At 39.5% G+C, this 12809-nt stretch overlaps 1 protein-coding gene across 1 annotated transcript in view; it reads right to left on the reverse strand.

Annotated features, from left to right (window-relative positions):
• GTF2A1L (general transcription factor IIA subunit 1 like) overlaps positions 1–12809 on the reverse strand; it is a 59904-nt gene that overhangs the window by 24303 nt on the left and 22792 nt on the right. Inside the window, exons 5-7 of the mRNA XM_029232236.1 lie at positions 10764–10819; positions 1645–1729; positions 12–601 (exon numbers count right to left, since the gene is read on the reverse strand). Coding sequence (XP_029088069.1) covers positions 12–601; positions 1645–1729; positions 10764–10819 — 731 coding nt within the window. The remainder of the gene's footprint in view (positions 1–11; positions 602–1644; positions 1730–10763; positions 10820–12809) is intronic.

Raw genomic sequence — 12809 nt, forward strand, 5'->3', positions numbered from 1 at the left:
CATAGAACTACCTTCTTTGAGATAGGTAGGCTGCTGGGCTCCTCTGTATTTCTTGGCTGCTTTACAGAATCACATCCACACATCCTATTTTTAAGAACACGAAGCTGAACATCAGGCGTGTGCTGGTGCTGAGCCCCCTGAGGGCCTGTGGACAGGGGCCCACCATGCAGATTTTGAGTCATGCTAGCTGAAACACTGAGCACTGGCTCCACATTAGAATCCATTTGAGAGAGCTGTGGAGGAACTACAACACCTGAAAGGCTGATATACTGAGAGTTTTCCGGCTGGCTCAGTAAAGCTTCAGACATGATTTTATGCTGACTTCCAGGATGTAAAAGAGTATCACCAGTAGCATTTTCTAAACGTTTCCTATCCACTGTCCCAGAACGAAGAACTACAGGTTGTTGGAGCACAGTTTCCATTCTCTGTGATTTTTCAGTAGTTGCTTGAAGACACCATGGGTTTAATTGTGGAATACTGGTCTGTATTATTGAAGGCTGCCCAAGCTGCTGAAATACTTGCTGAAATGGATGCTGAAGAATACTTGCTCTTCCAGAAGTCTGTGTCACCATAATTGGTACATTAACTTTATAAAGGTAACCTTAAAAAGAAGAAAACAAAACTGTAAGTATAACAGAATCCTAATTTCCTTTAAATTTCCTAAAAAAAAAATCTCATGCACAGGAGGCTAGGAGGAAATATGTCAATATGTTAATAGTGGTTACCTCTAGGAGTTTTCCTTTTATTTTTCAGATTTTTTGTGTTTTCTATAATAAATATATATTACTCTTATTTTTTAAAATTAAATATATCTTGCTTTAACTCTAGCCATTTCCCACTATTGCTTATATGGCACATTTTGAGACACATACAGGCTACCAATATTTATTCCATGAACCTCTCCCATTGTTTAATAAATTACAGTGTTAACAACCCAAATTGGGATTTTAAGAAACCTAACCATAGAGAACGTATTTCATATAGTTAAGATGTAAGATACCATATAACAACTATAAGACTAGGATATCCAAAAAGGGTTTAATAATTTCAAAAGTTATCAAATTTCCCCCCTCTTTCCTTTAAAATAATACTAACCAGAAGAAAGAAGAAATTTATTTTTTGAGCATTGAGTCAGGTGCTTGCTTAAACTCTGTAACAACCCAAAAAATAGATATGATTCTCTTTCAAATCAAGAAACAGTTCTTTGAAAAGCAGAGGTTAATCTCCAAATTTTTCAAATATTCTTATACAATCTCCAATAAGAAAGGAGGCAAAGGTTGATAAATCTAATCTTTAGCTTTTCTTGATTAAAGCTAGCCAGGACACATGTGTGTCAAAATTCAGGTAACTGACTTGAATTAGAGAAAACCTATATAAAGCATCTTACACAATGTTGGGATGAGAACTGGAAGTGAAATATAGGACAAGCTTAGTACCTGCCTTAGTAGACAGGCTTAGTGTATTTCGTGGTAGACTGCTTCCATAACAATAAAAACTACTATTTATTATTTTTAAATAAGTTTTATTAAAAGTTCCTATAACTTCAATAACTTGTGGTATAAAGTTTATTTAAAATCATGAAAGTTAAGACCCAGAAGTTAGTACCAAAGCTAAAAACAAAATATTTTTAAACTATACTCTTACCAGATGCCGTCTGTAATGTCACACCTGCTGGTACATGAACAGGATAACCAGGAAAAGTAAAGTTTGCACTGGAGTTTGAGGTGCCCTAGATATGAAAATTTCATATTAGAAAGTTAGAAAAAGGTTTTACTTGAAGCTTTTTTTCCTGATCTTACGGAGGATAAAAAAAATCTGATTAAGGTCAACAGGACAATAGTAGCACTTAACATTAGGGCTGAGTTCTCTGAATAAAACAACTTTTTAATATTTGATTTAGATCATCTCATTAAAAATAAAAGGAATTCTGGGCTTCCCTGGTGGCGCAGTGGTTGAGAGTCTGCCTGCCGATGCAGGGGACACGGGTTCGTGCCCCGGTCCGGGAGGATCCCACATGTTGCGGAGCGGCTGGGGCCGTGAGCCATGGCCGCTGAGCCTGCGCGTCCAGAGCCTGTGCTCCGCAACGGGAGAGGCTGCAGCGGTGAGAGGCCCGTGCACCGCAAAAAAATAAAAAATAAATAAAATAAAATAAAAGGAATTCTGTTCTATGGCTATTAGCAATGAAGTCAGTAAGGCTTCATAAATAACATGAACACTGACTCATAAAACTTGCCCACAACACAGCTTTGCGTGGGCCACTGATACCCAGATATCAAATATAAGAACCACAGCTGTTTATAGGAGTCCTCTAGTCTGTAAGTTGATCACTAATGTTATTTTAAAACAGATAACACAACAGTGTATAATTTTTATTTTGGAATAATTAAACCGTAGGGTTTTACATTTTTAATACTAAATGAAAAGACAAAAAAAGTTTTTGCCTACTAGACCTGCAAAAATTTAAAAGATTGATTAATAATAGCCAATGTTGGTAAGGATGTGATAAAAATCAGTTCTCTCAGACCACTGCTTATGAGTGTATATGGTACAATCCTTTCAGAGGCCAATTTTGTAACATATACCAAAACTGAAAACATGTATAATCTTTGACCCAGAAATTCTACTTCTAGGAATTTATCCTGATTACCTGATTATCACACAAATACACCAAGACATATCTACAAGTGTAATCACTGGAATGCTATATTAGAAAAACACTAGCAAGAATTTAAATGTCCATAAACAAAAGACTGGTTAATTAAATTTGATACATCCACTAAGGCTAATCAGTATTTAACTGGCACTGAAAACAGTCCATCTATATTACTAAGTTTAAAAAAAAAATTACGGAAACGGTACAGAGAATGATCCTGCTTTTACCCTGAAAATTAAGGTTAACTTTCTTTAATGAAAGAAGTCTAAATGGATATACATCATACAGTTAAACAGTTATCTTTGGGTTATAATACTACAGGGCTCTATCACTTTTTACTTTATAAATTTGTTTGGTTTTACTCTTTAGAAGTATATTATTTCTTTAATGAGGAGAAAAGGTATTTCCAAGAATTTCAAAGGCAGAGATATTTCTTCACTGGTTTCATATCAAAACCAGCACCATTCTTCCCAAAAATCCTAGAAAGGGCTATGCTTTTTGTTTGTTCTTAATGAAGAAATAGAAATAAATGGCCTACTAAAATCCTGTACCCTAGAAAGGAAGCTCATGGGCTAAAGGAAAATGAAAAACTTTATATATCACATTTTACCTTCAAAGAAAGGTAACAGAGAAAAAGTTCTATTTTGCCCCACCTGAAAAGTACTCAATTTTCTATATATAAGTTTTAATTTTATCTTCTGCCCCCAAATCCCGGGGGGGGGGGGAGGAAATCTAACCTCTATTATACAATGGTAAAAAAATAACCAAAATATTCCACTTGAATAAAAGGAAGAATTATGATGTGCCTCAACCCTAGGGGAAAAAAAATCAGAAAAACATTCGTATCAAAATCATCTATTTAGGATCCACCAAGTATGTAACATTATACAGTGTATTAAAACTCCATACAATGTAAGTTAAGAAATTTCCTAACCTTGTAGGTACAGTCTTGGCAGATGCTAACAACTGCTCTGGAAGACAGGAAAAGTTGGTGAGAAAATATTAATTCTGGAACTCCTGAATTTTTGCAACACCTATGTTATAGGAGCTATTTCTATCTCCTCATCCCTTACCACATCTTTTTTCATTCAACAGGAGGATCACAAATTACATCTCTGCCCAGTCTTCTGTCACCATTCACTAAAACTGGGGCATCTCTGTTAAAATATATCTTAGATATTGGTTCAAGATGGCGGAATAGAAGGACGTGCTCTCAGTCCCCCTTGCAACAACACCAGAAACACAACTAACTGCTGAACAATCATCGACAGGAAGACACTGGAACTCACCAAAAAAGATACCCCACACCCAAAGACAAAGGAGAAGCCACAATGAGACGGCAGGAGGTGCGCAATCACAATAAAATCAAATCCCATAACTGCTTGCTGGGTGACTCACAAACTGGAGAACACTTAGACCACAGAAGTCCACCCACTGGAGTGACGGTTCTGAGCCCCACATCAGGCTTCCCAATCTGGGGGTCCGGCAACGGGAGAATCACACTTGGAAGGCTAGCAGGAATTGATTGCAGGACTTTGACAGGACTGGGGGAAACAGAGACTCCACACTTGGAGGGCAAACACAAAGTAGTGTGCGTGTTGGGACCCAGGGGAAGGAGCAGTGACCCCATATGAGACTGAACCAGACCTACCTGTTAGTGTTGGGGGGTCTCCTGCAGAGACAGGTGGTGGCTGTGGCTCACCATGGGGACAAGGACACTGGTAGCAGACGTTCTGGGAAGTACTCCTTGGCGTGAGCCCTCCCAGAGTCCGCCATTATCCCCACCAAAGAGCCCGGGGAAGTCTCCAAAGTTGGGTTGCCTCAGGCCAAACAACCAAGAGGGAGGGAACACAACCCCACCCATCAGCAGACAAGTGGATTAAAGTTTTACTGAGCTCTGCACACCAGAGCAACACCCAGCTCTACCCACCACCAGTCCCTCCCTTCAGGAAGCTTGCACAAGCCTCTTAGATAGCCTCATCCACCAGAGGGCAGACAGCAGAAGCAAGAAGAACTATAATCCTACAGCCTATGGAACAATAACCATATTCACAGAAAGACAAGATAAAAAGGCAGAGGGATAGGTACCAGATGAAGGAACAAGATAAAACCCCAGAAAAACAACTAAATGAAGTGGAGACAGGCAACCTTCCAGAAAAAGAATTCAGAATAATGATAGTGAAGATGATCCAGGACCTCAGAAAAAGAATGGAGGCAAAGATCGAAAAGATGCAAGAAATGTTTAACAAAGATCTAGAAGAATTAAAGAGTAAACAAACAGAGATGAACAACACAATAACTGAAATGAAAAATACACTAAAAGGAATCAATAGCAGAAAAACTGAGGCAGAAGAACAGGTAAGTGACCTGGAAGACAGAATGGTGGAATTCACTGCCTCAGAACAGAATAAAGAAAAAAGAATGAAAAGAAATGAAGACAGCCTAAGAGACAACATTAAATGCAACAACATTCGCATAACAGGGGTCCAAGAAGGAGAACAGAGAGAGAGAAAGGACCCGAGAAAATATTTGAAGAGACTACAGTCGAAAACTTCCCTAACATGGGAAAGGAAATAGCCACCCAAGTCCAGTAAGTGCAGAGAGTCCCATACAGGAGAAACGCAAGGAGAAACACACCGAGACACACAGTAATCAAATTGGCAAAAATTAAAGACAAAGAAAAATTACTGAAAGCAGCAAGGGAAAAACAACAAACAACATACAACGGAACTCCCACAAGGTTAACAGCTGATTTCTCAGTACAAACTCTACAACCCAGAAGGGAGTGGCATGATATACTTAAAGTGATGAAAGGGAAAACTTACAACCAAGATTACTCTACCCGGCAAGGATCTCATTCAGATTTGACGGAGAAATCAAAAGCTTTACAGACAAGCAAAAGCTAAGAGAATTCAGCACCACCAAACGAGCTCTAAAACAAATGCTAAAGGAATTTCTCTAAGTGGGAAACACAAGAGAAGAAAAAGATCTACAAAAACAAACCCAAAACAATTAAGAAAATAGTAATAGGAACATACGTATCGGTAATTAAACATGAATGGATTAAATGCTCCACCCAAAAGACACAGCCTTGCTGAATGGATACAAAAATGAGACACATAAATACGCTGTCTACAAGAGACCCACTTCAGACCTTAGGGACACAGACTGAAAGTGAGGGGATGGAAAAATATTCCACGCAAATGGAAATAAAAAGAAAGCTGGAGTAGCTACACTCACAGCAGATAAAATAGACTTTAAAATAAAGAATGTTATAAGACACAAGGAAGGACACTACATAATGATCAAGGGATCAATCCAAGGAGAAGATATAACAATTATAAACATATATGTGTAAGGTCGGATCTTAACGAACGGCACCGCAAAACAGAGGAAAGCTTCAAGTGAGCTTTATTAGGGAGTGCTTCCGGGCGAGGTTCACCGGTCCGAGAGAAAGGGGCCAGAGAAGTCACACCCGGGCGAGGGTTGGGCAAGATTTTATAGGGGAAGAAGGGAAAGGGGTGTGGTGAATCTGGGAGGGCGCAGGGTATTCCGTATTTGGTGGTCTTTTCGGGTATCCTGGGGGACCGTTAGTCCCGCCCCTCAAAAGGCGGGAAGGCTGGGCTGGGTTCAAAGTCCCCAGGTCAGTTCCTGGAACTGGGTGGTCCGGAATGTCTCCAGGGCAGTTTCTGGAACTGGGTGGTCCGGAGAATTTCGTTCTGATGCAACCTGTGAATCTGATTGTGTTCCCCTGCCTCCGGCCAGTTGGCCTTACAATATGCACCCAACATAGGAGCACCTCAATACATAAGGCCACTGCTAACAGCTATAAAAGAGGAAATCGACAGTAACACAATAATAGTGGGGACTTTAACACCTCACTTACAACAATGGACAGATCATCCAAACAGAAAATTAATATGGAAACACAAGCTTTAAATGACACAATAGACCTCATAGATTTAATTGATATTTATAGGACATTCCATCCAAAAATGAGAGATTACAATTTCCTCTCAAGTGCAGACAGAACATTCTCCAGGACAGATCACATCTTGGGTCACAAATCAAGCCTCAGTAAATTTAAGAAAACTGAAATCATATCAAGCATCTTTTCTGACCACAACGCTATGAGATTAGAAATCAATTACAGGGAAAAAAAACATAAAAACACAAACACATGGAGGCTAAACAATACATTACTAAATAAACAAGAGATCACTGAAGAAATCAAAGAGGAAATCAAAAAATAACTAGAGACAAATGATAATGAAAACACGACGATCCAAGACCTATGGGATGCAGAAAAAGCAGTTCTAAGAGGGAAGTTTATGCTATACAAGCCTACCTCAAAAAAAAGAAAACTCTCAAATAAACAATCTAACCTTACAACTAAAGGAACTAGAGAAAGAAGAACAAACAAAACCCAAAGTTAGCAGAAGGAAAGAAATCATCAAGATCAGAGCAGAAATAAATGAAATAGAAACAAAGAAAACAATAGCAAAGATCAATAAAACTAAAAGCTGGTGCTTTGAGAAGATAAACAAAATTGATAAACCACTGGCCAGACTCATCAGGAAAAAGAGGGAGGGCTTCCCTGGTGGCGCAGCAGTTGAGAGTCCACCCGCCAATGCAGGGGACGTGGGTTCGTGCCTCGGTCTGGGAAGATCCCACATGCCGCGGAGTGGCTGGGCCCATGAGCCATGGCTGCTGAGCCTGCACGTCCAGAGCCTGTGCTCCGCCATGGGAGAGGCCACAACAGTGAGAGGCCCGCGTACCGCTAAAAAAAAAAAAAAAAAAAGGAAAAAGAGGGAGAGGACTCATATCACTAAAATTAGAAATGAACAAGGAGAAGATACAACAGACACCACAGAAATACAAAGCATCCTAAGAGACGACAAGCAACTCTATGCCAATAAAATGAACAACCTGGAAAAAATGGACAAATTCTTAGAAAGGTATAACCTTCCAAGACTGAACCAGGTAGAAATAGAAAATATGAACAGACCAATCACAAGTAATGAAACTGTGATTAAAAATCTTCCAACAAACAGAAGTCCAGAACCAGATGGCTTCACAGATGAATTCTATCAAACATTCAGAGAAGAGCTAACATCCATTCTTCTCAAACTCTCCCAAAAACCTGCAGAGGAAGGAACACTCCCAAACTCATTCTATGAGGCCGCCATCACCCTGATACCAAAACCAGACAAAGATACTACAATAAAAGAAAACTATAGACCAATATCACTGATGAATATAGATGCAAAAATCCTCAACAAAATACTAGCACAGAATACAACAACATATTAAAAGGATCATACACCATGATCAAGTGGGATTTATACCAGGGATGCAAGGATTCTTCAATATACGCAAATCAATCAATGCAATACACCATATTAACAAAGAATAAAAACCATATGATCATCTCAATAGATGCAGAAAAAGCTTTTGACAAAATTCAACACCCATTTATGATAAAAACCCTCCAGAAAGTAGGCAGAGAGGGAACTTACCTGAACATAATAAAGGCCATATATGACAAACCCACAGCCAACATTGTTCTCAATGGTGAAAAAGTGAAACCATTTCCTTTAAGATCAGGAACAAGACAAGGTTGTCCACTCTCACCATTATTATTCAACATAGTTTTAGAAGTTTTATCCACAGCAATCAGGGAAGAAAAAGAAATAAAAGGAATCCAAATCGGAAAAGAAGAAGTAAAGCTGTCACTGTTTGCAGATGACATGATAGTAAACATAAAGAATCCTAAGGATGCTACCAGAAAACTACTAGAGTTAATCAATGAATTTGGTAAAGTAGCAGGATACAAAATTAATGCACAGAAATCTCTTGCATTCCTAGACACTAATGATGAAAAATCTGAAAGAGAAATAACGAAACACTCCAATTTACCACTGCAACAAAAAGAATCAAATACCTAGGAATAAACCTACCTAAGGAGACAAAAGACCTGTATGCAGAATACTTTAAGACAGTTATGAAAGAAATTTAAGATGAAGCAGATGGAGAGATATACCATGTTCTTGGATTGGAAGAATCAACATTGTGAAAATGACTATACTACCCAAAGCAATCTACAGATCAATGAAATCCTTGTCAAATTACCAACGGCATTTTTTACAGAACTAGAATAAAAAATCTTAAAATTTGTATGGACACATGAAAGACCCCGAATAGCCAAAGCAGTCTTGAGGGAAAAAAACGGAGCTGGAGGAATCAGACTCCCTGACTTCAGACTATACTACAAAGCTACAGTAATCCAGACAATATGGTACTGGCATAAAAACAGAAACAAAGATCAACGGAACAAGAGAGAAAGCCCAGAGATAAACCCACGCACCTATGGTCAACTAATCTATGACAAAGGAGGCAAGGATATACAATGGAGAAAAGACAGTCTCTTCAATAAGTGGTGCTGGGAAAACTGGACAGCTACATGTAAAAGAATGAAATTAGAACACTCCCTAACACCATACACAAAAATAAACTCAAAATGGATTCGAGACCTAAAATGTAAGACCAGACAGTATAAAACTCTTAGAGTAGAACATAGGAAGAACACTCTTTAACAAAAATTAAAGCAAGATCCTTTATGATCCACCTCCTAGAGTAATGGAAATAAAAACAAACAAATGGGACCTAGTGAAACATCAAAGCTTTTGCAAAGCAAACTACAAACAAGACAGAAAGACAACCCTCAGAATGGGAAAAAATATTTGCAAATGAATCAATGGACAAAGGACTAATCTCCAAAATATATAAACGGCTCATGCAGCTCAATATTAAAAAAACAAACAACCCAATCAAAAAATGGGCAGAAGTCCTAAATAGACATTTCTCCAAAGAGGACATACAGATGCCCACAAAGCACATGAAAAGCCGCTTAACGTCATTAATTATTAGAGAAATGCAAATCAAAACTACACCTCACACCAGTTAGAACTGGCATCATCAGAAAACCTACAAATGGGCTTCCCTGGTGGCGCGGTGGTTGAGAGTCCACCTGCCAATGCAGGGGACGCGGGTTCATGCCCCGGTCCGGGAGAATCCCACGTGCCGCGGAGCGGCTGGGTCCATGAGCCATGGCCACTGAGTCTGCACGTCCGGAGCCTGTCCTCCGCAATGGGAGAGGCCACAGCAGTGAGAGGCCCACGTACCGCAAAAAAAAAAAAGAAAGAAAACCTACCAACAACAAATGCTGGAGAGGGTGTGGAGAAAAGGGAACCCTCTTGCACTGTTGGTGGGAATGTAAATTGATACAGCCACTATGGAGAACAGTATGGAGGTTCCTTAAAAAACTAAAAATAGTATTACCATATGACCCAGCAAACCCACTACTGGGCATATGCCCAGAGAAAACCATAATTCAAAAATACACATGCACCCCAATGTTCACTGCAGCACTATTTACAATAGCCAGGTCATGGAAGCAACCTAAATGCCCATCGACAGACGAGTGGATAAAGAAGATGTGGTACATATATACACTGGAATATTACTCAGCCATAAAAAGGAACGAAATTGGGTCATTTAGAGAGACGTGGATGAATCTAGAGACTGTCATACAGAGTGAAGTAAGTCAGAAAGAGAAAACAAAATATCGTATGTTAACGCATATATGTGTAACCTAGAAAAATGGTACAGATGAACTGGTCTTCAGGGCAGAAATTGACACGCAGATGTAGAGAACAAATGTATGGACACCAAGGGGGAAAGCGGTGGGGGGTGTGGGGGGTGTGATGAATTGGGAGATTGGGATTGACATGTATACACTGATGTGCATAAAATGGATGACTAATAAGAATGTGCTGTATAAAAAAATAAATAAAATAAAATTCAAAAAAAAGAATAGATTTTTAAATGCACATAATATCACAAAGTTGGTAGAGACAGAAATGACGTAACACAATTAATGCCATACCATACTGAAAATGCTATTTAATACTATATACTCTCTGATTATATTTTGTCCTTATTCAGGCTTTGCATTGTACAATGACAAACTGTTTTAAAGCTGAAAAGAAAAATTAAAAAAAAAAAAAAAAATATATATATATATATATATCTTAAATAAGATACATACCAGTTCTGCTGTGGTAAAAGTGGGAAGAGTTTTACCAGCAGGAATAAGTAACGATGCTGTATAGGAAACAAAACAAAAATTACACATTCGTTAGAATTTACCAACTGAATAAAATTGCTAAGCATACCTTATTTTTTAAAAATGTTTTCCATCACTAACATATTCAAGCATGATGCATTCTAAACTTTCTGAGTCCACGTGAGGTAAAAGTATTTAATTACATCTCTTCCCAACAATTTTAAGTAAAGTATAGGTTAGTTGTAAGTCTTTAAGTAGAGGTTATAGATTATAGTATAGATTTCCAAAATGAAATCTCATTGTAATCAAGTATACTGTAATATAGAAATCCATAACAAAATACCTAAAAGGTTGTCTTTAGGAAGCCAATGTACCACTAAACCTCCATTACAACTTTTTAGATGGGAGAAAAAGTAGTATTTGTTAAAGTGGCATGTTTCCAACCAACTATTCTTTGAGCAAAAAAATGTAACCCAACATAAACCATTCCAAATTGTATAGGTTCAAAAAAAATTTCAATTCACCAATTCAACCTGCAATAAACCTACAATTTCATATATCTTTCCTTTATTATCACCAATTTTCTATGCTAACTATCCCTTCATTTATCATACATCTAAAAGACTGACATGAGAGAAACCAAGATGGTGGAGTAGAAGGACGTGCTCTCACTCCCTCTTGCAAGAACACCAGAATCACAACTAGCTGCTGGACAATCATCGACAAGAAGAGACTGGAACTCACCAAAAAAGACACCCCATATCCACAAACAAAGAAGAAGCCACCATGAGATGGTAGGAGGGGCGCAATCACAATAAAATCAAATCCCATAACTGCTGGGTGGGTGACTCACAGACTGCAGAACACCTATAGCACAGAAGTCCACCCACTGGAGTGAAGGTTCTGAGCCCCACGTAAGGCTTCCCAACCTGGGGGTCTGGCAATGAAAGGTGGAATTCCTAGAGAATCAGACTTTGAAGCCTAGTAGGAATTGACTGCAGGACTTCGACAGGACTGGGGGAAACAGAGACCCCACTCTTGCAGGGCACACACAAAGTAGGGTGCACATCAGGACCCAGAGGAAGGAGCAGTGACCCCAGGGAAGACTGAACCAGACCTACCTGCTAATGTTGGAGGGTCTGCTGCAGAGGAGGGAGGTGGCTGTGGCTCACCGTGGGGACAAGGACACTGGTAGCAGACGTTCTGGGAAGTACTCCTTGGTGAGGGCCCTCCAAGAGTCTGTCATTGGCCCCACCAAAGAGCCCAGGTAGGCTCCACTGTTGGGTTGCCTCAAGCCAAACAACCAACAGGGAGGGAACCCAGCCCCACTCATCAACAGTCAAGAAAATTAAACTTTTACTGAGCTTTGCCCACCAGAGCAACAGTCAGCTCTACCCCACAACTAGTCCCTCCCATCAGGAAACTTACACAAGCCTCTTAGCCTCATCCATCAGAGGGCAGAAAGCAGAAGCAAGAAGAACTACAACCCTGCAGCCTATGGAACAAAAACCACATTCAAAGAAAGAAAGACAGGGCTTCCCTGGTGGCGCAGTGGTTGAGAGTCTGCCTGCCGATGCAGGGGAAACAGGTTCGTATCCCGGTCCGGGAGGATGCCACATGCCATGGAGCGGCTGGGCCCATGAGCCATGGCCGCTGAGCCTGCGCGTCTGGAGCCTGTGCTCCACAATGGGAGGAGCCACAACAGTGAGAGGCCCGCGTAGCACAAAAAAAAAAAAAAAAAAAAGACAGACAAGATGAAAAGGCAGAGGGATAGGTACCAGATGAAGGAACAAGATAAAACCCCAGAAAAACAACTAAATGAAGTGGAGACAGGCAACTATCCAGAAAAAGAATTCAGAATAACGATAGTGAAGATGATCTAGGACCTCGGAAAAAGAATGGAGGCAAAGATTGAGAAGATGCAAGAAATGTTTAACAAAGACCTAGAAGAATTAAAGAACAAACACACAGAGATGAACAATACAATAACTGAAATGAAAGCTACACTAGAAGGAATCAACAGCAGAA

This window comes from Monodon monoceros, unplaced genomic scaffold, assembly GCF_005190385.1.
Source record: "Monodon monoceros isolate NGI ecotype Baffin Bay Population unplaced genomic scaffold, NGI_Narwhal_1 Super_Scaffold_19, whole genome shotgun sequence".
NCBI classification, from domain to species: Eukaryota; Metazoa; Chordata; class Mammalia; order Artiodactyla; family Monodontidae; genus Monodon; species Monodon monoceros.